Source organism: Coptis chinensis, chromosome 3, assembly GCF_015680905.1.
Source record: "Coptis chinensis isolate HL-2020 chromosome 3, ASM1568090v1, whole genome shotgun sequence".
In the NCBI taxonomy this organism is placed as follows: domain Eukaryota; kingdom Viridiplantae; phylum Streptophyta; class Magnoliopsida; order Ranunculales; family Ranunculaceae; genus Coptis; species Coptis chinensis.
Window position 1 is genome coordinate 44,416,730 of NC_141458.1, and position 27,091 is coordinate 44,443,820.

General features: G+C 37.9%; 1 protein-coding gene across 1 annotated transcript in view; it reads right to left on the reverse strand.

Moving 5' to 3' along the window:
• Positions 1 to 27,091, reverse strand: part of LOC147509756 (uncharacterized) — a 55,513-nt gene that overhangs the window by 20,946 nt on the left and 7,476 nt on the right. The window contains exons 3-5 of the mRNA XM_086597909.1: positions 6,949 to 7,347; positions 4,604 to 4,738; positions 3,564 to 4,468 (exon numbers count right to left, since the gene is read on the reverse strand). Of these exons, the coding sequence (XP_086454035.1) occupies positions 3,564 to 4,468; positions 4,604 to 4,738; positions 6,949 to 7,347 (1,439 nt within the window). The remainder of the gene's footprint in view (positions 1 to 3,563; positions 4,469 to 4,603; positions 4,739 to 6,948; positions 7,348 to 27,091) is intronic.

A 27,091-nucleotide genomic window follows, 5' to 3' on the forward strand; every position in this document is an offset into this window, starting at 1 on the left:
CATGTTATAAATAGGCACCAATCCGAAGATGTAGAAAATACGGATCGAGGTGTCACAGGGTAGTTAGACCATGTGTATCTTCTAAAATATGACGCAAACACTGATGTAGTGTGGATGAGAAGAATGGGGCATGTGACATGGAGTGCCATTTTTTTTTTGACGTAAATAGCATAAGTAGAAGGACAAGTAAGATGTAAATATAATATCACAATAAGATGTAACAATGTACAGAGATGTGACAACACACCATAATGACACAGGAAATAAAATACAAACTTAAATATTAGATAGAACTATATGCCACATTAACAACATTACTATAATAAAACAACCGAGCATGAAGACTTGAGTAACATATTCAATTTACTGCTGCTCAAACTTTTCTAGTACATCCATGAATCTTGAAACTTGGAGCGATCTAAAAATGATTTTTAGAATAAGAAGTGTAGAGGGGAGAAGATGAAAAGAGTGAAATGTGAAGAATGTGTTGAACTTATTTATAGAAGAAAATTGAGCCATTTTTTGGCCGTTTTTAGATGCGATATCATGACCGTTTTCTAACCGTTTTTGGTGCGTTTTCATGACCGTTTTGTAAAACGTTAGATTACGGTAAAATTTGCCGTTAAGTGCGACATCTAAAATATATATGTATATATATTATTATTATTAATATTATTATATATGTTTCTACCTATATAATATAATATTGGAGATAACTAATATACTATTTAACAAGGCATAAATTTTGGAGAATGTAGGAATTAACAGGCATCCTAGGTTCGAAAATAAAAATGCAAACACGTAAATAAAATATCCGACATAATTAATATACAAGAATGGTGAAAATAAACTGTCTACTGAGAATCCTCGGGGGCTGCAAGAGAATTCTCAGGGGTTGTAAAAGAAGAACTAGGAGTCCTGCGACGGCGTGCAGGACGAGCTCCTGTGGAGGCTAACTACTCGTGGATATCACCCAGAGTATCCATCACCTGAGCATAAAACTGATGCTGGTTCACCATGAGCATTCACTGGAACTTGTTCTGGCGAGTAGTCATTTGGTCCTGAAATGCATTCATGGAAGCTCGCATTTCCTGCTGAAATTCGCCCATGCTGTCTATCAGCGACTTGTGGCGAGTGGTCATATCCATCCTTAACTCGCCCAAGGTATGTTTCATCGATACTTGGCGAGTGTACATGTCTCTCATGCCACTGTTCATAGCACGTAAGGCATCCATAGGGTGGCTCATCTTACTCATAGCAGTCTCATCAAAGAAGGGTGGGTGAGATGGGCCTACGTTAGCGTACTCAGCTGCCATTGGTGCTGTGAGTTCCCAAGGGGATAGTATGCATTTCTTGAAAACAAGCATATTCTCATATAGAGGTATAGGGAGTAATGGGGTGGCAGACAGGAAACCCAAATTAATCATAACTTGCATTACAAGAACGACAAGAGGGGTTGACCTGAGAGTGGCATGCGTAATAATATCAAAAAGAAAGGTAACTATGCAGAAGTTACCCTTGCGCTCCTGGAGGATCCAGAGAAGGTGGAGGAAAGTCTTGTTGATGTCTGAGGGCTTCGAGGTGCCAATGATGTTCTGTCCTAGCCATTGAGTCACCGCCAGCTGGTTCCGTCACACCGAGCGCTGATACGTGCATTTTCTATCTATGTTGTACTTGCCCTCGATTAGCGTGTCAAGCATTAGGTCATAAGTCTGTGGGTATACGGATTGCTGCTGAGTCAGCAGGTGGTCGACCAGAGGAATGCCCGTGATCCCTAAGATCAAAACGGGTGTGACTTCGTGGCGCACACCGTCGACGATAACCCAAAAATGGTCTCCATTAAAGCTCCCATTATGGTAAAATTTCATCACCAAATCCTTAGAATATAGCCCACCATTAGCATACAACAAGTACTCCCATCCTCTAGAGTGTATTTTCGTATCAAAGAAAGGAGCAAACATCCCATTTTCGAATAGAGCTCCAAATTTTTTCTCCATCGAAATTCGCCTGTTTCCGGCCATTAGTGCTCTTAGGAGGAGGCTGGCTATTGATTTGGGATGAGGAGGAGAAATGGGAGTTGCTGACGGAAGGGAATTGAATTCGGAGCTATAGGGGTCGCGCGCGAGACCTGGATATAACGTGGGCCTGTCTCGTGCGAGACTTAATCGATAAGGAACAAGATCCGACTTTTAAGGAAGAAGAAAAACGAGGTTGTGACGCGTGTGGTGGGTTGTCTCGGGTTTAAATGGACCGAGAATATGAGATTTGGTTGGGCCCAAAAAATTTCCCAAGCCCAAATCAAGCCTAAAGTCCAATTTAAGCCTAAAAAATCTAAACACTCACCCACGACTCGTTCGGACTCCGAATTGGATGAATGAGATATCGAAATGATCGGCACAAAAAATGTTATCCAATTATATGAGTCATTCAAAAGTCACACTAGTTTTTGAAAAGAAGGAGGGGTGTTTTATTTATAAACAAAGTTTTTATATACAATGGAGATTTACGTGAAAAACACCGGATGTCCAGAAGAGTCACCATCTAAATTAAAAGGCAACGGTCATGTCGGCTCTGGAGTGAACCCAATCCAACCAGACTATGGCTTTACCTTTATGTATTATGGGGTTAGGGGCAGGACGGTACAATCCTAGACCGTGCACGATACGGTCTAATAATATTGCCCTTATTACATATAGCTATCCTCAAACCGCCCCAAAGGGAACTCAAAGTAACCAATTCTAGGGGTTGGTCTGGTGGAATCCATTGCCCGTTTGTTTTCCAAGTATGCAACATCCGAGGTTGAACACAAATCTCTATTGCACAACTTAATGCACGGGGAATTTTTTTTATAAAAGACAACAATATATACATATCTACAAGGTAAGTCTTTTAACGTCAGATCCTTAAGATGAATCAAGTCTTTTAATGTCAGATTCTCAAGACGTTTGCGAGTCTTTTAACATCAGATTCTCAAGACTATTCCCAACTCATTGGAGAAACGGCGCGGCAACAAAGATTATCCTGCGCAGTTGGTGTCAGACAAAAGTATACCTTAAACTGGCTAGTATCGGATAGGAAGTCAAGACCTGGACAGAAGGGTGTTTAACAATGCATACACCACCCCATCCTTCGCGCACGTCGTTTACAAGCAAAAGTACTACGACCATTCCCTATTCGTGATGAGTGAGACTTACACCAAATGATTAGCTGAAGTTTGCGAGATAGAGAGTAGAAAAGGGAAGAGAAGGAAAGAGGTGAAATTTTAGGTACTCATCGTTTACCGACAGACACGTTTGCTCGTGTTGTAGAAGACATTTATACTCAGTTCTAAAATAGAGTTTTCGTGGACTAAGGTTTCGGCGCTTGCAACCACACACTTCAAAGAACTTTTGAGATCATAAAATAGAAGATGGCCCGCCTACCAAAATGGCGTACCCTCTATAGAAACAAGATTGAGTACACCAAACGAACATCTAGTCTATGTAGACCGGATCCTGAAGAAGAGTCTGTTCAACATCTGGGGGGCGTAATTCGTGGTAATGTTTTAGGCGTTGTCCATTGACTTGAAATTTGTTGTTATCTAGTGGATTAAGCAAAGAGATTGCCCCATAATGGGTCACAGCTGACACAATGAAAGGACTAGACCATCGTGTTTTCAATTTACCAGGAAAAATGTATAATCTGGAGTTGTATAGTAAAACTTTTTGGCCAATTTTAAAATCCTTACGCAAAATATGCTTGTTGTGTACTCTTTCTATATTAGCTTTGTAGGATTTTGAGAGATCATAAGCATCACTCTGAATCTCCTTGAGCTCATTTAATTGCAGTTTTCGCTTCTCTCCTGCCTCGTTGATATTGTAATTGAGGCTTTTGAGGGCCCAAAGGGCACGATGCTCAAGTTCAACTGGCAGATGACAAGTTTTTCCAAAAATAATGCGGTAAGGAGACATCCCGATAGGTGTCTTAAATGTTGTTCGGTATGCCCACAAGGCATCCGATAAGCGGAGAGACCAGTCCTTTCTTGAAGGATTGACAGTTTTCTCCAGAATTGACTTAATCTCTCTATTGGGGACTTCCACTTGGCTACTCGTTTGTGGGTGATATGGAGTAGCAACTTTGTGAGTAACTCCATATTTCTTCATTAAAAACGCAAAAAATTTATTACAAAAATGTGTACCCCCATCACTGATGATAGCTTTGGGGGCACCAAAATGAGAGAAAATATTTTCTTTTACAAATTTCACGACAGTCTTATGGTCATTTGAGCGACATGCGAGTGCCTCAATCCATTTGGACACATAGTCTACAGCGACTAGAATGTAGAGAAAACCTTGAGAAATAGAGAAGGGTCCCATAAAATCAATGCCCCAAACATCAAAAACTTCCACAATTAAGATAGGATTTAGGGGCATCATATTGCGTTTGGTAATTCGACCTAGGTGTTGACAACGAATGCAAGCTATGCAATGTTCGTGTGCATCGTGAAAAAGGGTAGGCCAGTAAAAATCACATTGTAACACTTTGGCCACAGTTTTCTTCCCACTAAAATGACCTCCGCAAGATTGTTCATGGCAAAAGGATAATACGTTGGTGTGCTCCCAATTGGGAATGCAGTGACGAATGAGTTGGTAAGAACAATACTTAAAGAGATAAGGGTCATCCCAGAAATAATATTTTACAGTGGATAAGAACTTTTTACGATCAGGATGTGACCAAGAGGAAGGAACTTCCTCAGTAACTAGGTAGTTAACGATATCCGCATACCATGGAGATGAGAAAATAGAGTACAAATATTCGTCTGGGAAGGAATCATAGATGGCTTCAGAATCACTATCAATGTCACCAACCAGCCTTGATAAATGGTCGACCATGACATTTTCGGTACCTTTCTTGTCTTTGATTTCCAGGGTGAATTCTTGAAAGAGAAAGATCCAGCGGAACAATCACTATTTCGCGTCCTTTTTCGCGAGTAAGTACCGAAGTGCGACATGGTCAGTATATACGATGGTGGATGATCCAACAAGGTAAGGGCGAAACTTATCCAAAGCATAGACAACAGCTATGAACTCTTTCTCAGTTGTTGTGTAATTACGTTGAGTGTCATTAAGAGTTTTACTAGCGTAGTAAATGACAATGGATTTGTCATCATGTCGTTGGCCTAGTACAGCGCCAATAGCAAAGTCGTTAGCGTCACACATTAGTTTGAATGGTTGAGACCAATCAAGGGGTTGAATGATAGGATCGGTAGTTAGGGCGGTTTTTAGAGTTTCAAAAGCTTGTTTGCAATTGAAATTGAAGTCAAATACCACATCTTTAAGCAGGAGATTGGTTAAGGGTCGAGCAACTTTAGAAAAATCCTGAATGAATCGCCTGTAAAACCTAGCATGGCCTAAAAAGGCACGGATATCACGAATTGTTCGTGGGAAAGGTAGTGAAGCAATTTTAACAATTTTAGCTTTATCAACCTCTATCCCATCTTTCGAAACAATATGACCTATAATAATTCCTTTGGTCACCATGAAATGACACTTCTCCTAAATAAGTACCAGATTTTTCTCTTCGCAACGCATTAACACTTTAGAAAGGTTGGATAGGCAGTCGTCAAAGGAATTTACATAAATGGAAAAGTCGTCCATGAAGACTTCCATATAACGTTCCACCATATCACTAAAAATGTGAAGCATGCAACGTTGGAAGGTGCTTGGGGCTTTGCAAAGACCAAAAGGCATTCATCTGTATGCAAAAGTTCCAAAGGGACATGTGAAAGTTGTCTTTTCTTGATTGGCGGGATCGATGACAATTTGGAAATAGCCGGAATAGCCATTAAGAAAATAGTAGTAAGGATGATCGGCTAAACATTCTAGCATCTGGTCAATGAATGGGAGTGGGAAGTGATCTTTACGTGTTCTGGCATTAAGTTTGTGATAGTCAATGTAAATTCTCCATTTTAATGGAATGCGAGTGGAGATGCATTCACCATTTTCATTTTGTACAACTTGAATGTCGGACTTCTTGGGAACAATGTGGACAGGACTAACCCAGTCACTATTAGAGATAGGGTATATGATACCCGCATCAAGTAAACGTAAAACTTCCTCTCTCACAACCTCTTTCATGGCGGGGTTAAGGCGACATTGCGGTTCTCGCAATGTCTTTGAGCCGTCATCCAGATGTATGCGATGTGTGCAAGTGCATACACCAGGGTCTATTCCTTTGATATCATCTAAGGACCATCCGATAGCGGAGCGGTGTTCATGAATGACACGAATCAAAAGTGATTCTTCGTCGGTAGTCAAGTGAGAAGAAATTATTATAGGGTGACTACTATCGGGATCGAGATGCACGTATTTCAAATCAGAGGGTAGAGGTTTTAAATCTGGAGTTAGAGGATTGGGGATCAAGGATTCGTGAGGAACCATCCCTTCAATGGAAAAGAGCGAGTCTAGTTCTTCTAAATCAGATGGCAATGTAGTAGTAGGGTCAAATAGTGGGACTGCCTCTAATAATGTGTGGACATCCTTAATGTACGAGTCATCGTCAAACTCAGGATTATCAAAAGAAAGAAATTGGTGTACCTCGTCTTCAAAAAAAGAGTTTGTGAAATAATCCTGTGCCAGACTATCAACCAAGCTAATCTCACCCTCCATTATAGGATCGGGAAATTATATCATTAATTTGAACATGTTGACTTCGATAGAAAGGTTCCCAAAAGACAATGTATTGAACCGTCCCGACAATTTATGAGAGCGTTAGAAGTTGCAAGAAATGGACATCCTAAAATGATAGGAATGGAGTCACAAGCTACTTCGGTATCTAGAATGACAAAATGAACTAGGTAGTAAAAATCTTAGACCTTGACTATGACGTTTTCTACTATGCCCTTTGGGTACTTGATGGAGCAATCCGCGAGTTGCAGAGTCATGTTGGTAGGTTTTAATTCATGAAGACCTAACTGCTTAAATAAGTAGTAAGGAAGTAGTTTAACACTAGCGCCTAGGTCTAAAAGTGCGGTAGCGATATACTTGTCGCCCAACGTGCATTGTACAGTTGGTCGACCTAGGTCTTTGTATTTAACCACACTATTGGTAGTAGTAATTGAAGGAAACTGCTCAGTGAGGAACGCTTGTTGAGGAACATTCGTACGTCGTTTGGGGGTGCACATGTCCTTAAAAAACTTGGCATGCTTAGGCAAATGCTTAAGCACATCTAAAAAAGGTAGGTTTATGGTCAAATTTTTGAAGGTTTCACAGATCTCATCGAAATGTTCGTCAGGTTTGTTTTTTGCCAAACGGGTAGGGAATGGTGCTTTTGAGCGGAATCGCACATATGGATTAGTGGCGTCTTTCCCTAGGGATGTGGATGTAGATTTGGAAGGAACAACTTCGTCCGTTATAGGTTGCGAGGTAAGAGTTGGAAGGACGTCAGTCGTGGTTTCCGTCGATTTGACGTCTGGCATATGTATGTGATTGTCGATGGTTCGGCCAGAACGAAGAGTGGTGATGGCATTTACCTCACCCTGGCTGGGATTACTAGATCCTGGTGCATTGTTAAGTTCAAAGGCAGTGTTGGTAGGCTTAGGGTTTGGAACTACTTGGCTCGAAAACACGCCCTTTTGACTTTTATCTTGTGCTAACAGCTGAAGAGACTGTTGGATAGATGCTAAGATTTGATTCTGTTGATTCATGTAAGTCAGAAAAGTTTCAGCTGTTTTATCGGCAGTGGATTATACCAATGGAGCAGTTGGAACAAGTTCACGGTTATTGTTTACGGGTTGATTTTGGTAGCCATATTCTTGATTAGTGGGAACAAGGTTGCGGTTGTTTTGGTACCCTATATTTGCGTTGTTGGGAAAATTACTTTTCCCTTGCTGGAATTGTGGAGGATTTCCTTGACAGTAGGAATTGTAGTTCGCGGGTGGTCGTACAGGAGCGTTGTTGACCCCCGGAGGAGTTTGTTGTTGGGCAGGGGCTGCCCAAGCCAAATTCGGATGTTGTCGCCAAGGTGCATTAGGGATGTTAAAAGCACAAGCCTCTTCAGAAGATTGGGGAGGGCACTCGTATACCAAAGGACAATAAGAATCGGCGTGCTTAGGACTTAAGCAAAGAGGACATGGGGAAGCGTTGGCAGCCATGACCTGTTTAGGTTTTTGATCATTTACTTGAACCGAAAGAGCATCAAACTTTTTGTTTAGGGACTCGATCAGAGTTTTTAATTCTGAATCGGGTTTGACCTTGAACATAGATGTAACTTTGGTAGGAGTGTCTTTAGAAGATCTAGAAGAATCAGTGTTTCCCCAATGGGTGATTCGTTAAGCTTGTTTCTCATAGAAAGTGTATGCTTCAGTAGCGCCTTTGTCCATGAAACAACCGTCATTCATAATATCTAATGTTTACTTTTGATGGTCAGAGAGACCATTAAAGAATGAATGGACTAATACAGCGGTGTTGAGTTGATGATGGGGGCATTCTAGAAGCAGATCAGTAAATCTGCTCCATGCTTCTGAAATTCCTGGGGGTGTTGACAAAAGAATTGAATCTTCTGAAGCATTTCTGTAGTTTTCTTCTGAGTATAGAACTTTATCATGAATGCTTGTACGAGTTTGGCCCATGTGTCAATATATTATGGCGCTTGTCCTGCGAGCCAAACTGAACCTTTATTAGATAAGGTGAAGGGAAACAACCTAAGCAAGACTTGTTCGTTGGTAACGGTAGGATGATGGAAAGTGGTGACTACTTGTTGCATCCAACGAAGGTGATTATACAGTTTTTCATGGTCTAGACCATGGTAAACAGGTAACAAACCGAAAATGTTTGGCTGAATGCGGAAATCACCTACAATCGCATCGAGTTTAATGCAGGAAGCAGGTCCTTCCTGTAAGGCAATATAGAAATCCGAAAGGGGTTTCTCGACTGTGGGATTTTCCTGGGCCATAATTAAAGGAGATAATGGCAATGGAGATATTTGACGAGGTTGGTTTACGGAGGAGGAACTATGTCTAGGAGATAGCATAAGCAGTTGTTTATTGTATTTCCGACGACGATATGTAAGTTCTAATTCCTTATTAGTACCAAATTGTAGTCTCATACAAATACAAGTTTTAATTCTAGGCTCATAAGAAACAAATTATGACAGGAGGCTTTAGAATTAAGGAAGGAGGAAGGTGAAGCACGTCTTCCTGAGCTGTTGCTAACTTGAGCAAGTAAGCTAGGATAATGTGTGAATATTCTAGTAGCCAGGTCACCTGAGAGAATTGAGGGAGGTTGTTCGTGCTAGCACGTTCCTTAATTAGGCAACCTCAAATTTTCAAGTTTCCTAGACACTGATGGAATAGGATGATGGTGTATTATGCGGGGTATTATTAAGATGATTATGATGAAATTTTAATTATTAGGATTTTTTATTTTTTTATTTATTATATATATATATATATATATATATTTTATTTTTATTTTTATTTTATATTTTGGGTTTACGTAATTAATGTATTACGGAGACGTGATTACGGAGCAGACAATTAAAAACGATAGATGCCAAAATAGAAAGTAAACATATAATTAACACATGCTAGTTTTACACAGAAAGTCTACACATGCAACTCTATATTACTTATACGTGAAATAGAAAAATGTCCTACGCATGCAATAATCTATAGCTACTGATACGTGCAACTATATGTGAGCTAGGGGAATGTCGAGAACGAACTCATGCAAATGAATACCGCGTACGTGAATTGATGTATCATACATATACAAAAATATTCTAAGCAGGTGGTTTGAAATTACACATACATCCAAATATATTCGAATCATATTAATCGTATTAACGTGAATATATAATGACGAACCACATTTACATGTAGGGAGTTCTCATGCCAACACACAAATATGCGGGGTAAAACAGGTTATAGCAAACAACCAAATAATATCCTCGACAAAATTTGAGGAGTTTAAGAATTCGAAACCTGGTGTCCAGCGATTTCTCGTACAACGATCGAATTAACTCCCGAGCTCGTGAACTTACTAGATGGTGGATAAACAGGACTATAAAGTCCAAAATAGTACTGAGAAGGAGAGTGGCTTGTACCTGAAAACCGTAGTGTTGATACTCCAGGTTAGTCTCACGCGCTACTAATATAGTCTCGTCCGAGACTCTTTTGTCAGTTAAGTACTTCAAGTTCCTAGGGAATACTTAGACTATGCTAATAAATATAAACAAAATCTGGTTCACAGATATCTATTAGTAGAAAAAGTTAGGGTAAACAGGTACGTAACACGTTAGTATTGCAAAAGAAATGGAAATAAAAAGATGAGGGGGGTAAGGGAGGGGTTTATGTTTGATGTATTCCAGTTATTACGTTAAATGTCCAGAGTCCTTCTGCGTGCAGCGGTGCCATTTGATAAAACGTTTATTTGACATTATTGGATTTTCTTACTTAAGTCTGAAGTCCACAGTCTGAAGTCCGAAGACCAAAGTCCAAAGTCCATATAGTCGTCCGTTTAGTCAAGTTACCTTACTAACGTGGGTTTGGTAGGATAGGTCGAGTAAGGGATCGTCCAAACCTTAGGGCTCGACAAGGTTCACAACTGGAATTACAACTTTTGGTGAGTAGGATTTTAGGTTTTTTAGTTGGTTTAATTAAATTAACGGTAATACAAATAATGTAAATTACTAACTGTGATTTCGATGTAAATAAACAAAGATAGAGAAATAGGGAGAGGGTTAATCATACTCATGCAAGAATCATTTTTTAACAGTTTATATTACCACATTACTATAGCTCGAATTCGTCTTGAGTTCATAGACAAACCCGAGACGACGTCGAGTATTGATCCCTAGCGAAATGCCCACATCTCTGAGTCACATCGCACTAGCATAAGGAGTTAAACTAATATTTCATCTCTGGAATATTATTTCAGCTCCTGGTTCAATTCTACATTAGTTGGACAAATTGGAGAGCTGTCTGACACCAGAGAGTCTCACACGAGACATTTTGGGTCTCTCGTGAGACTGTTCTGGAGCATTAACACTCCAAATTTGTACAGTCTCAATCATTTTGGGACCAGATGCATAATCTACACCTAATTCCTAAGCAGTGATTTTAGAACATTAAAGTGTCAATCCGGATTCTCACACGAGCAACATAACCCTCCCCCGGGGAGGTGATTAGCTCATGGTCATTGAAGGAATAATTAAACTTGTTGTATACATTAAATAAGTAAATGCAGGACAAATATTAAACTTGAAAAGAAATGACTTTTATTAAGAAGAAATAACTTACAGTATTGAAGCTGCTGGAAGAGAAAATGACGGAATGTAAAGTGTTGGAATGAAAACTACAGACGATAAACTAACTAACTAATGCATAAGCTAAAGCATAAAATGCTAAAGGAGGAATATTGAAGACTCCCCTTACATATATATAGGCTGGTCTCTCGTGAAGCCTTTAAATTGGTTTTGTCTTTTTGTTAATTGAGACATTCAAAACTTTGAAATACAAAGCTTTGGCTTTACCTTGTTTAAATTGCTTTTTGATTTTTCCTTATTAATGTTTTGTCTTCAGCCAATTCAATTCAAACCACCTGCTTTGAATTGGTACGTGTCTTCTCCTATTGCAAGGTGGCACCAAATTGTGACCATCACTTGCCACCTGCCTATGCTGACTTGTCATGCCTTTTGGGCCCACAGAGTGGGTCCACGTGGTGTGGCTAGTGGCGACGCCGATTTTGGTATTTTTACAACTTTCTGTCTTTGCGTAGAGTTTGTCGCCCTGGTTGCTATGGTAGTTCACTAGCCAACGTCGGCATCCAGATTTATAAGATGTAAGCTTAGGAAGTTTGCTACTTCTTTATATGTGGACTCGTTCTGCACTGATTTTGTTCCTTCGAAAACTTCGCTCTAGTCAGGCTTTGTTGGGCTTCACTAGGCTGAGTGGGAACACTTCAGATATTCCAGTATTCCCATACTTCGATGCATGTTTTATCATTATATTCATGTTAACTGCGAAAACCTGCAAAAGTACTAAAATATAATTATTACATTATTATTAAACACATAATCGACCAAAATGCTATGTCTCTTGGGGTTTAATATTACAGTTTTGGTGCTTAACAGGTATCGCTTGACCTGGAAACACACCTTTTGGTTGTACTTTCTCTTGGGTTAACTGCTATAAGGAAAGTTGGATGGATTGTAAAATCTGTTGTTGGGTTTGCATAAAGGCGTCGAAACGATCCGGTTGTGGAGGAGTGGTTGTTACAGGTTGTGTGAAAGGAACTATGTCACGTTGATTATTAATGGGTGGGTTGTGATAGTTATTATTTATCGGAACGATACCTCTATTAGCATTATAATTATTATTGTTATAATTATTATAATTACCTTGTCCTTGTCCTTGTCGTGGTGGAGCTTGGTTGTAATTGTTTGCTGGCCTTACATTTTGATTATTATACCCTGGAGGTGTAACTTGTTGATTATTTCTCCAACTGAAGTTAGGATTTTGTCTCTAAGGGGTGTTAGGAATAGGATAGCTATTAATGGAGCAAACATTATCTGGTTGTGATGGTTGTTGTTCATAAGCGAGAGGACAATAGGAGTCGAGATGCTCAGGACTCAAACAGAAATTACATGGAATAGAGTTGACATTCATGACAGGGGTAGGCTTTTGTTGAACAAAAATAGCTTCTACCTTTTTAGTGAGAGATTCGATTAAAGTTTTAAGCTTAGGATCAGGTTTAATCTCAAACATACCGGCAGCCTTAACTGTTGAAGAAGAACTAACGGAGCGGGGGATATCGTCACTACCCCCCTAGTTATTATTATGCTTTGTTTGATCTTCTAAAAACCTATAAGCCTACGAGGCTCCTTTATTGAGGAAACTACCCCCATTCATTATATCAAGGACCTCTTTGTGATGGTGTAAAAGCCCTTTGAAAAAGGCACGAACTAATGTGTCTTTAGCAAGGTTATGATGTGGACACTTTATAAGAAGATCAGTGAAATGATTCCAGGCCTCTGAAAAGGATTCATGAGGATTTTGGTGGAAAAAATGAATCTTGGAAAGCATTTCATTTGTCTTCAGTGGTGGGTAAAAATTTTCCTTAAACAATTGAACAAGTTTGGCCCATGAGTCCACAGAATTAGGCGTTTGGGCAGTTAACCAAGACACTGCCTTATCGGCTAGGGTGAAAGGAAACACCCTCAGTTTAATTTGTTTCGCACCTACCGTAGGATGTTGGAATGTGGTAAGAACTTGTTCAATCCTACGCATATGCTGATAAGGCTTCTCATGGTCTAACCCATGAAAAACTGGTAACAAATTAAATATATTCGGGGGGATTCGGAAATCCCCCACTGGGTCTGCAAGAACGATGCAAGACTTAGGGCTATCGTTCAGGGCTTTATAAAAGTCAGAGAGAGGAGTCTTTCTTTCTTCAGCCATTATTTCAGGTGTAGTGTGTGGTATACTAGATAGGTGTGTGTTGACGTTCACGATAGATTACGTTAGTCGTTTTTTTTCTACCAGACCTTAATCTCATGCAAGTCTAAGTCCAATATTAAAGAAACACGACAACAGTCAAAACAACCCTGATATGCTAGAATAAATCCTCTAACAGGAGAGGCGAGGAGTGGAAGAAAGAGTACCGGAATGTCTCCTTGCTACGCGTTTGAATATCATCTTCTATACGCGATTTCAGTGTATTCAAGCAGATGCAACCCTGAATAACTTTGAAAAAATGAAAATTTGAACTAACCTGTGAAATCGGGCTTATGCAGAAAAGGGCGCGTGGCGTGCTCAAAATTTGCCTAACAAGGGCGCGGGTCGCGCTCTTGCTTGACTCGAAGTCTAGGCACTTGAGGGCAGGATACGCTTCAAATTTGCCTAACAAGGGCGCAGGGCATGCTCTTGCCTTGGGGCGATGTCCAGCACTTTACGCAGGGCTTCGCTGTATTTTTGCAAAAAAATCAGTTCAAGCAAACAAACCACCCGCTTATAACCAAACAAAGCTGGGTGGGTTTAATAGGATTTTGGTAGGATTAACACTACTAAAGGAATTGAATCTAAAGAAAACTAAGATGGCAGTGGCGCCATTTGATAAACGTAAAAAGTGTAGTTTTACCTAGACTTAACTAATTAAACTCAAGAATAAGTAAAACTAAATCAAATTTACGCTAATGTATCAAGATTCTACTCTCATTATCAATTCAATATTTGGAGTAGAGAATTCGTTCCACTTGTAGCTCGTTTAGAATGTAATGCTTTCTAGTTCATGTATTCTAACAAAATCTATGAGAGTAATGAAATGAAATGATGCTAAGACAGTGATTTAATACTAATAGAAATGATATAAATCAAACGATGGCAATTCAATACTAAGATGACAATATGAGAATGAATTAGGAGAATTTGATTCTACCTTGATTCTACTTAATAAACTAGCATAGAATTCGTTGTAATCCTAATCTTTACGTTTTCACGTAAAGATTGGGTATTTCTAATCCCTAATTATTCATGGCAATCTCTACCAACTAATAATTAGCATGTGAAGCAATTAAACTCATTCTCATGGTGAACTAATTACTTTCTAGAGTGGAATAGATTATCACAATTATATCTATACTAACACAATTAAGTTTTTATCAAGGCTCCCTCAAACCCCTCTAATGGAGGTTTAGCCTTGAGTCATCAAACTATCATTTATAAAATAAGAACAATAAGAACAAAACATTACTGAAAGAAAAATAATTGCTTTATTAATCTAATTGAAAAAGTCTAATGATTCAAAACTAATTTAGAACTAAGTTTTTGAATAACTAACTGTAAAATTAAGACTAACTAAGTATTGAATTATAAAAACTAAGTTTCTTCCGAGTTAAGCCTTCGTCCTCTTTATATATAAGAGGCTAGATCCACAATTTCGTGCATGGGCTTAAGAGCCATATTTTTGGCCGGAAAATCGAGCCCAAAACCTCATTTCTTCAGTCCACAAAAGGGTTTTCAGCTAAAAATGACTTCAACAGTTTTTTTGTGCACTTCTGCTCCTCTGATTGGGTCAAAGCTTGGACCATTAGAAAGCTCGTTCTGAGGCGGTCGTTTTGACATATGGTAGGCCCAATTTTGAGGTCTGAGTCCAAAGATACGGCCTGCAGAAGTTCTGTTAACTTTTATGCGCTATTTATGTCTGCGTTGACTTTGACTTTTTAGCTTTGACTGGGCTTTGAAAATGCTTTTTCTCATTGAATCTTGGCCTTTAATCATAGAAATTCTTAGCAACCAACCTTTGCTCTTTTATCTCACAAAAGAGACGCATTTCTACACATAATTGACTCTAATGCCTAAATACACAAGAGCACGATAACAACACTAACTCTTACTTATTAATCACATAATTGGTCTAAAAGTAATATTTTTAAAGGGTTAAAACTACAATTTTGGGCTCTTATCAGTAGGAGTGGGGGGGTTTCCCCGTGGAGCTTTTCCCACTTGGTTGCTGTTTCTCGAGCCTTTTGGATGGCAGCGGCGCCAATTGATAATCACATGCACTTTTGCACGTGTAAAGAATTAATTCTTACACACTTAAATACAACCGTTCGAATACCTCGCTCACATTCAGGTTGTAATTTATTTTGAGCAAGGGTTTCATTCCAAATCAAAAAGGCTAGAACTCAAGTTGAAAACGAAACGAAGATTTCTCTAAGAGGAACTTATGTGAGCAGGATTTTACAAATATTATTTAAACCTATTTTCTTAGGTGACTTAATATGCAAGTTACTAAAAATGTGAACCTAATAAAGAAATCTAATGGTTGTTAAATGAAATAGCGAAAAGATATAAACCTCTAATTTAGATATAAAGATTTTATTGGAGTACATGTAAAGACATAAAAAAAGATTTTTGTTAACAACTTAAATATAAAACAAATTACATTACTAGAAATCTTACATGGGAACTTTTAAACTCCAGAACAAAACTAAACTACGGAGAAAAAGTTGTGTCTTGCTACTGAAGACATCCTTTTAAAGCAAATGAGAGTGCTATTTTTCCTTTCCTTCACGTGAATACCAACTGTCCATTTAATTACCCCTTAAGACTTTTTATCATTTGATGACTTAATTGCAACCTAATGAAGGCTTTGTGTGCAACTAAATTTTATATCCACCTGATAATGACTTGGTGCACTTAATTGGCATGACTTTTAATTACCACCTAATGAAGACTTTATGCACCTAATGATTTGTGCCCACCAAATAAGACTTTGTGTCAAAATTATGCACAAAAGTCTTTCATGGAAATTGACGTGTGCTGAAGCTTGATGTGTGAGCTTAGTCACCAATTTATGTGGGTCCCTCATGCTTCGATCAGTGGCGGGTCCAAAAAGTTGACTTTTTACAAAGTCCCACCTATGTATAGAGCTCGCCGCACTGATCTTTCTAATGGTTCATTTTCCGCCATTGGATTCCAGGTTCAACAAAGAAGGGCTTCAGAATTTTGATGTTTTTCCGACACTTTGATCCTGTTCTGACTTGGAACTGTCCTATTTGATTCCCTGGGCTTTAGTCGGGCTTCACATGGGCTAAATTAAAATAATTCATGTAGACATATTATTTTGTGCTTAAATACTGGCTTTTATCCTTATTTTCACATTGATTGCTCAATCCTGTAAAAGCACAAAAATATCATTAATTTGTTACTATTAAGCATATAATTAACCATAATGCTATGTCTCTACATGGTTTTATATTACAATTTTTGGTGCTTATCACTTAGCCCTTTTGTTTTGGCTTTTGACTCTTTTTATTCTGTTTTTAGGAGTTCTAACTTTATTTTGATTTCAATTTATTTTTTTCTTTTCTTTTCTTTGGATGAAAACTTATTTTTTTTTTCTTTTATGAAGAAACTAACTAATTTTTGTTTTCCATAGGTCTTTCTCTTTATTCTCTTTACTTCATCCTATTTCTCAGACTCATTCAAGATGGGTAAGCTTAGTTTTTTTTTTTTTTTTTTTAAAAGATGGGTAAATGATTTGTGGTTGCGAAAAGGCTAAATGAAAGGTTTAGTGGGGTGACTAGCGGATAATTATTTGGAGGTATGAATTTTTAGCTATATCGATCCAAAGAGGGCCTAAATTCTCATTTAGGTTATGGTATGGTGATCAAGCAAGTGGATGTGTGATTTCTCCACTTAAATTATACTTTTTCTTTGTGTCATCACTCAGATATGATACTCAATCATACGAGGCTTTTAGGCTAGAATCTCACATGATATGTAATAATTAAATAGTCTAACCTAGGACTCAGAAAAATACTGCCAAATACACTCATACATGCTCATGCAAGATGTTAATGGCATGAAAAAATGCAATGATTATTACCTACATATTAACCTAAATTTCTAAGAACTATACTTAATTCTATTGCTACTTGAGATTTCTAGACTAATATCATCATGGAAAAAGAAATAATATCATTATCCTAAGTGCATAGTATAAACTATTTTTATGCTTTTTTCTATTTTTTTAATACGATAATTAATACGTAATATACAACCTAATATGTGCTTAAACATTTAAAGCGTGTTTCTATACCACCCCCAAACAGAATCATGCTTTTTCCCCAAAATATGGAATGAAAATAAAGGATAGAGAGTACCATAGAAATGTGCTTGTAAATGATAGCACCTGTAAAAGAAAGTTAAACGATACAAATATAAAGAAATAAATGGCAGACGCAACTCGTATATGAGTTCCATCCATTATAAAGAAAACTAGAAATAATAATCGCTTGCGACATAAGCGGATTCTAACATAAAATTATAAATATTACCACATATAGTTTTATGTCCTCAAGCATTATCCTCCCTTTGTTCCTCATCTATGAAATGAGGTTCTCTTAAATTTTGACAATCTATGACAACTTTCCATGCCTTCATTATGTTTTCATCTATCCTACCCAACCTATTAAGTGCTATTTGGTCAGATGGGGTATATGGGGCTACTAGGTGAGGTTGGATACTCCAGCCAGTGATAAATGGTCAAAAAGTGTTTTTTAACCCTTGATTATACCTTTTGTTTAGCCATCTTAGTGGACTAACAGTGCTTGTAAGTCATGTTTTATGATTCTACAGGTGAAAAAAAGATTTTTGTAGAATATTAGAGAAAAAAGGGTAAAACAGAGCAATTCGGAGCATTAAGGATCACATAAGAAACCCGTGGACAATCATGGAGAAGGCCAAGGAATTGAAGCTATGAAAGATATGAGTTGGACCTATTTTAAAGCCTATTTGGAAGCCCAAGGAAAAAGGATTCGTTGCTTGGGCCAAAGCCCACAAAAGAGGAAAGAAAGATGGAGCAAAAGGGAAAAAAAAAGTCTCTTGCGTCTTGGACGCAAGGTCTGTGCGTCCAGACGCATGAACCGACACTGTAGCCCACCTCTTTTACTATTTTGAAAAAGAAGTTGGACTCTGATAGAAGTCAATTTGTAATAGGAAACAACCACGATTTGGGATGTTTCTAGAACTCATTGTAACCCTTATAAATAGATGACTTAAGTGCCTCATGAAACGAACCAATTCACTCACATTATTGTCTACAGAACTTGAGGCAGAGAGAGATTAATAATAAAAGATTTGGTTTTCACTAGTCGAGTCTTAATAAATTAGTCTTTCTAGTTTTATGTTCTTCGACTCTTCTTCTTCGTGTTCTTCCTTCTTCATGGAAGGCTAATCTTCTCATTCAAGGGAGAAGATGAAGCTGGTGCTTAGGGTTCGGTGATTCTTCTAGTTCATGATGTTCTCTAATCAGGTTAGTTCTTTATGTTTTTAGTTATTAGTTCCATTGCCCACACTAAGGAATGGAAGTATAGAATAGGGTTTATGTTTTGCAATATTAATATCATGCTAATGTTCTTTACTTTTTTTTCTAAGTAGTGTAGTTCTTTAGAATTAGGGAAGTATTCTTTGTATTGCCCTAGTAAGGGTAGCTCAGGGAGTGGCTGCCTAGTGGAAGTATTCTTTGTGTTTACCTTAAATGGTTATTCATTAAATGACCGCCCTATTAGGAAGTACTCTTTGATATTGCTCTCGGTAATACATTGAATGGCTTCCCGAGCTTACATAAAAGGAAAGAAGATATTAATAACATAAACATAGGAACAACCTTGAGTAAAGTTAATTGTTAACAATGTTTCATCCAAGAGGGCATCGACACTCGCTCGATTGCCTAATTGTAGTCTACTTGTGAGAACAACCATAAAACAGAAGGTCACGGATCAAAGATATCGGTGGATTCTAATCTCTTGAATTCCCTCTCTTATAAATTCTCAATAGTTTAGTTTAGTTTAGTTAAGCAATTTACAATATCTATAATCATAGTTTTTAATCCCTCAAACCCCCTTTCCAGTCATGTCATTCATATAACATACACTTAAAAGTGGAACGATATCTTACTCATCCTTTAGTCATTGAGGGATAATTAGGTTTTGATACGCTTCTGTTTTGTTCAATGACTATCATCCATCATCGATCTACACATCCATATACCATCTCATACATACAAAGGAGCACGTGTCAAATAGCACCGCTGCCGTTTTAAGTTGTTTATGTTTAACATTTTCTTTCAAGATTAGAAATTTGGATCTTTAGGTAATTTTAGCCACATCATCCATCCTTTTGAGAAAGAGAGAAGCTTGAAGGATATCTCAAAGACAAGATCTACCATCCAAGTTAGTCGAATCTTCATTTTTTTTATTTCATTCTTAGTTTAGTTGCATCGTAGTTTAATATTATTGCTTTCTAGTATAATTGCATTTATGACCTTTTCAACAATTGAAGTTGCAAGCCAACAGAGTGAAACATCAAACTCTAGTGTTTCTTGTTTGAATCTTGACAAACGGACTATTGTCTGTGGGCCGTGGTATTTAAGCAATCCAAGTGATTCACCATAACCCTAGAAGAGACAACTTTAGACAACGGGCGAGATACTAGCTGCAAAGCCTAACCCAGTTAAAGGAAAGTAGTTTTATTTTTAAAAAATATATATATATCCAAAAAATTAGTATAATTGCATTTTGGTATAATCTAGAATAGTTGCATATTAGTTTAATTACATTCAAGCATAGTAGGATAGTTTTTCATCATTTTCGCATAGCATTTTCTAGTGTATTCCCCGTCGTCCATATCATCGTCAGGTAAGAACACAATAGTGGACAAGGTTTAACAATCGACTCACAAGAATACTAGACGAGATTGATACAATGGACGCACGCAATGATGGAGGTGTTGTGGATCCGAATAATCCTGAAGATATCCTACCCATGCAAGCACAACAGAGAAAGAAGCTAAGAGATTTCTATTCGCCAATTATTGGAGACCCACCCAACAGTATTGTTTTTCTAGAGATAGAATCTAACCAGTTTGAACTTAGAGCATCAGTAATCTCTATGCTTCCAAAGTTCAAAAGTTCAGACAATGTTCAGCCTTATGTTCACATGAACAAATTTCTATCAGTCCTCAGAACTTTCAAGAACAAGAATATCAGGGATGAGAGTATAAAGTTAATTCTTTTTCCACTCTCACTCGAAGGAAAAACATCCGAATGGTTAACTGCATAGCCGATCAATTCAATCAACAACTGGGAGAAGTTGAGAACAAAGTTTATGAACAAGTTCTACCCACCCCAGAAGACAGATGCCATGCAGCATGCCATCATCAATTTCAAAGGGAAGGTGACTGAAGAATATCATCAAAGCTAGGAGAAATTTAATAATCTACTAGTCTTACATCCACATCATGGTTATGATAATAGCACACTGGCTCATTTTTTCTTTCGAGGACTTTCTACTATGAACAAATAGATGATACAGCCAATGCATCAAGGTAAGTTTACATCATTGGATGGAGAGGAAGCCTACAACTTTCTCGAGAATTTAGCTAAAGACACTCAACAATGGAGTACTAGCAACGAGGACGTAGCTAGAGTGGAGGGGGTGCCAAAGCAATTTGGTAACCAAATTCGTGAAGACCCAAATCAAGCGATGCTATCAATTATGGCAAGCCTATCAACAGGACTTGAAACGCTGAACAAGAAGTTTGATCAGTTCTCTATGAATCCTCCAAAAGCAAACAATTTCCAAGCTAAACCTCAACCATCCAAGCCTTGTTATGTCATCTGTGAGCTATGTTCTGATGGAGGCCATACCACTGAAGAGTATTCGTACTATCTGGATACTAATACAGAGGCATGTAGTATCAACTCTTTAGGAAGAAATAACTAGTTCAATCAGAGATAGAATTATTCGAAGCCACAAAATACAAATCAGAGGAACTTTCCTCCAGAATTCCAGAATCAGTCTAATCAGTTCTAGAATAACTAGTATCAGTTCCAAGACCGCCAACAACCATATAGAAATCAATAGTCATACCAGAACCAACAATACCAAACTAACACAAACATAGAGTTAGTACCAGATCTTATAAGTGGATACATTGCCCCTACGCCTCAGTTGAGCAAAGTAGTTATCCTACATCTGGAAGAAGCTATCACCACCATTGTCAATGAGCTGAAATAGACAAATCAAAGAACCCAGCAGTTGGAGAATAACTTTAGTGTCATTCAAGGCCAGATAGGGCAAATCGTTGCCGCCTTGACAGAGAGATCGAAAGGAGCATTACCAAGCCAGCTGAAGCCAAATCCGAAAGGAAGAGGTGTCTTGCAGGTGGATAACCTGGAGATTACTTAGTCGAATGACCAATTTAATGCTGTCACCACTCTGAGGTCAGACAAGAAGGTTGATAACAAGATTGTCTATGAACCAGGAAAAGATTCTTTGGAGCCTAAGTTAACTTATGTCCCCACTATCCCACCCAGTTCTAATACTCCAGATATATCTAGTGTTGTGCTACCTGCTGAAGAAACTGTTGCAAAAGAAGTTGAAGGAACTACTATGGAAGTAAGTAAGAAGAAGTCATCACGAGTGAGTCCACCTGTCACTCCACTATCTATTACCAAGCCAACCAAAGCTGAAAGATGAGAACTGATATTGAAGAATCCGCCAGCATCGTTTCCTTTGAAACTAGTGAATACCAGAAAGGATGACCAGTACAAGGAGATTTGCGATGTCTTTCAGAATTTAGAGATTAATATCCCATTTCTGACTGCCATCAAGCAAGTTCCCTCGTATGCCAAGTTCGTGAAAGATCTAGTGAAGAAGAAGACCAACATTCAAAAAGAAGCTTTTACCGCTTAAAGATGTTCATCATACCTACAGAATCTAGCAGTTGTGAAACTGAAAGATCTTGGAAGTCCCACGGTTACATGCAGATTGAGATTCTTTGGAGGAGCAAGCTTTATTAGATTTGGGTGCAAGTGTGAATCTTCTACTATATTTTGTCTACGAGAAGTTGGGCTTGAAGGATCTTAAACCGATTGATGTTACTTTACAGTTGGCAGATAGATCAGTGAATATACCTAAAGGAATCATTGAAGACGTCATAGTCAAGATCGAAGATTTCTATTATTCAGTTGATTTCATAGTACTCGACACATAACCTACATCTGGTAGGCAGATATCAATCATTCTAGGCAGACCATTCTTGGCCACTGCAAATGCAATCATCAACTGTCAAAACGGTAATATGACGTTATCCTTTGGTAATATGAGAGTTGACACCAATGTTTTCCATATGTTACAGCAACCACAGGAGGTGTGTGATGTGAACAATGTATGCATGATTGAAGTGTTAGCACAGGATTATTTGACTAATTCATATCCTACTGACGAGTTGTTGAAAGCTCTGACAGACTCAGACTGTGAGGAACTTAGTGTCTAGGCAATCAATGCGATTTTGGATTTATCACCTGTCATGGAAAACAGCAAGTTCAAAGAAAAGTTTGAATTGCCTATGCTTGATGGACCATCTAAAGAGCTTAAAAAGGAGCTGCTTAAGCTAGAATTGAAGCATTTGCCATCTACACTCAAGTATATTTTCTTGGGAGATTTGGGAACATACCTAGTAGTCATTGCATCAGATTTGACTGAGGAGCAGGAATCCAGGTTAGTAGCATTTTTAAAGGAATATAAGATAGCTATAGGTTGGATAATTGATGATATCAAGGGGATCAACCCTATGATAGTTCAACATAGGATTCATTTGGAAGATGATTCCAAGACTTCTAAGCAACCACAGAGGAAGCTTAATCCGAAGATGAAGGAAGTAGTTCGAGAAGAGGTCGTCAAACTCCTTGACGCCGGCATTATCTACCCTATTTCTGATAGTCAATGGGTTAGTCAAGTTCAAGTTATGCCGAAGAAGTCCGGAACCACAGTGATCGAGAACGAGAACAATGAGTTGATTCCAACCAGGATTCTGACTAGATGGAGAGTTTGCATCGATTACAAGAAGTTGAATAGCGCATCGAGGAAAGATCATTTTCCATTGCCTTCCATCGATTAGATGTTACAAAGATTAGTTGGACAAGCTTACTATTGCTTTCTTGATGGTTGCTCAGGATATTTTTAGATCCATATTCACCCTGAGGACCAAGAGAAGACCACATTCACATGTTCGTTCGGAACATTTGCGTGCCGTCGTATGCCTTTTGCCTTTTGGAAGTTTTTATAGATGATTTTTCAGTTTTTGGATCATCTTTTGAGGATTGCCTGCACTATCTTTCCTTAGTCTTTAAACGTTGTTGCGATACCAACTTAGTTCTGAATTGGGAAAAGTGTCACTTTATGATAAAGGAAGGGATAATGCTGGGTCACCAAGTTTCAAAGGAAAGAATTCTAGTAGATCGAGTGAAGATTGATATTATAAAGGATCTACCCAAGCCGAGAAGTGTCAAAGATATTCGTGCCTTCCTAGGTCATGCAGGATTCTATCATCAATTTATCAAGGATTTCAGCAGAATTACAAGACCGCTGTCACATTTGTTAGGGAAAGATGTTGTCTTTGATTTTGATGACTCATGTGTCGAAGCTTTTATGAAGTTGAAGGAAGCACTCACTTCAGCACCAATCATTTGTGCGCCCGATTGGAGCCACCCGTGTGAGATCATGTGTGATGCATCTGATTATGCTATAGGAGTTGTTCTAGGACAAAGAGACAAGAAAGTGTTGTAGCCAATCTATTATGCTAGCAAGACTCTAAATATAGCTCAGATTAATTATTCTACAACTGAGAAGGAGCTCTTAGCCGTTGACTATTCTCTTGACAAATTCTGTCAATATCTGATAGGTTCATAGGTAATAGTCTATACTGACCATGCTGCCTTGTGTCATTTACTCGCTAAGCAGGATGCCAAGCCTAGGTTGATCCGATGGATACTACTTTTATAAGAATTTGATTTGGAGATACGTGATAAGAAAGGAACAGAGAATGTCGTTGCTGATCACCTTTCTAGATTGCTAGTGGAGAATACGGAAGACAACTTACAAATCTGTGAGACTTTTCCTGATGAACAGTTGTTAAGTATATTAGAAGTACCATGGTACGGCCACCTCGCAAATTATCTTGTGACCTACAAGGTACCATCGCATTAGAGCAAGCTAGAAAAAGATTTATTCTACTCAAAGGCCAGATATTATTTTTGGGATTATCCATACTTATTCAAGAAGTGATCGGATCAGATTATTCGAAGATGCATCCCAGAATCGGAACATGAATCCATTCTATCATTCTATCACGATTAGCCTTACAGAGGACACTTTGGTCCGCAACGTACTGCAGACAAGGTATTACAAGCTGAATTCTATTGGCCTACTCTTTTTAAAGATGCAAATGTTTATTGCAAAGCATGTCAAAGATGCCAATTTTTGGGTAAAACCTCGAAAATGTTCGAGTGGCCTCAGCAACCAATCCTTATCTCAATTTTTTTTGATGTATGGGGTATAGATTTCATGGGACCATTTCCACCTTCTTTTGGTTACACCAACATTCTACTGGCTGTGGACTATGTTTCAAAGTAGATTGACACAGTTCCTACAAAGGCCGTTGATCATAAAGTCATCGTGGACTTTCTGAAGAAGAACATTCTACTAAGATTTAGAGCACCGAGAACCATCATCAGTGATAATGGTTCTCACTTCTATAACTATATATTTGGGAATCTTATGGCAAAATATGGAGTAATTCACCAACTAGCTTTACCATATCATCCTCAGACTAATGGTCAAGCAGAAGTTTTGAATATGGAAATCAAGAGTATTCTGGAGAAGGCAGTTAATCCTTCTAGGAAGGACTGGTCTCTTAGACTCCAAGATGCACTTTAGGCATACAGAACAACATTCAAAACACTCATAGGGATGTCACCCTATCACTTGGTATATGGAAAGGCGTGTCATCTACCTGTAGAGTTAGAACATAAAGCCTATTGGCAGTGAAAGAGATGAATTTCAGCCTAGATAAAATAGGAGAAAAGAGGAAGCTTCAGATCAGTGAAATAGAGGAATTGAGAAGTGATGCTTATGATAAGTCAAGGATTTACAAGGATAAAACTAAAACATTACATGACAAAAGAATTCTGAAGAGAGAATTTGAACCTGGACAGAAAGTTCTGGTCTACAACTCTCGTCTAGAAATTTTCCCTGGAAAGTTGAGATCTAGATAGATTGGACCATTTGTGGTAAGACATGTCACACCTTTTGGAGCTATTGAAATAGAAGACATAAAGAGAAGGACTTATTTCAAAGTTAACGCTCATCGACTGAAGCCTTTTATGGAGTTACCTACTAGAGACATGGAGGCCATTTTTCTTAAAGATCTGGTTTATCAGACCACTGTTGAAGCAGAAAAGTGGGGTAAGTTACCTACACACCTTAAAAATTACATTCTATGTCTTGTTGAACCTGTTACTCTGTCTAGTTTAAGTTTTTTGCATGAGGAAGCCAAGAGTCATGATAAGAGGCCAAAACTATAGTTTTAACCCCTTAAGAATATTATCTTTAGACCAATTATGTTTATAATAATGAAAAGTTAGTACTGTTTATGTATTTTTGTGTATTTTAGGTATTGGAATCCAATATGTGACGAATTATGTCACTTTTGCAAGAGAAAGGAGCAAAGGTTGGTTGCTAAGAAGTTCTATGGTTAAAGCCTAAGTTTCAAGGAGAAAAAACCTTTTTAAAGTCCGATCAAAGCTGAAAAGTCAAAGTCAACGCGGACAGAAATAGAGTATAAAAGTCAGCATAACTTCCGTAGGTCGTGTATCTTTGGACTCAGACCTCAGAATTAGGCCTATTATATGTCAAAACGACCAGCTCGGAAAGATATTTCTAATGGTTCAAACCTTTACCCAATCAAAAGAGCAAAAGTAGACAAAAATATTGCTATATTAATTTCCAATAGAGAAACCCTTTTTGGACTAATGTAATTAGGTTTTGGGCTTGATTTAGTGACCCAAAACATGGCTCCAAAGCCCATGCACAAAAATTGAAAACCTAACCTCTCCTATATAAAGAGGTCTAGGGGAAAATTCTCTATCTCTTCTCTCCCATTTAGTTAATTTAATTAGGGTTCATTATTCTCTCCTCTCTTAGACTCTCCTTCCCATTAGTTAATTTAATTTAGTCTTTTTCTCTCTCTCTAGTTAATCCTACTTTATGTTTTATAAACCCTAGCCTCCATTAATAAATCAAAGTTCTTTATATTAATTCATTATTCTTTTAATTATGTCTTATTCTTATTCTCTTAATTATGATAATCTAATGAATCTTAGCTAAACCTCTATTAGAGAGGTTTGATGAAGACTTGATGTGTTAGTTAGAATTATTGCTTTTTAAGAGTTTCAATCTAGAGGATTAATTTATTCACCATGAGAATGGCTTAAACTTCCTTTCATGCTAATTATTATTTTGTTAGAGATGCCATGAATAGTTAGGGATTAAATACTTAATCTTTATTGGTTAAGGTTGCAATAATCTATACTAGCATGTTAGAAAGTTATCAAAGTGGAATCAAATCCCCCTAATTCTTTCTTCCCATTCAAATATCCATATTAAATTGTTATAGTATAATTTAGTTTATCTTAATTCCCATCACATTAGTTTTATTAAACCATTGCTCTCATTGATATTGTAGAATTGTTTAAATTAGTGAAAC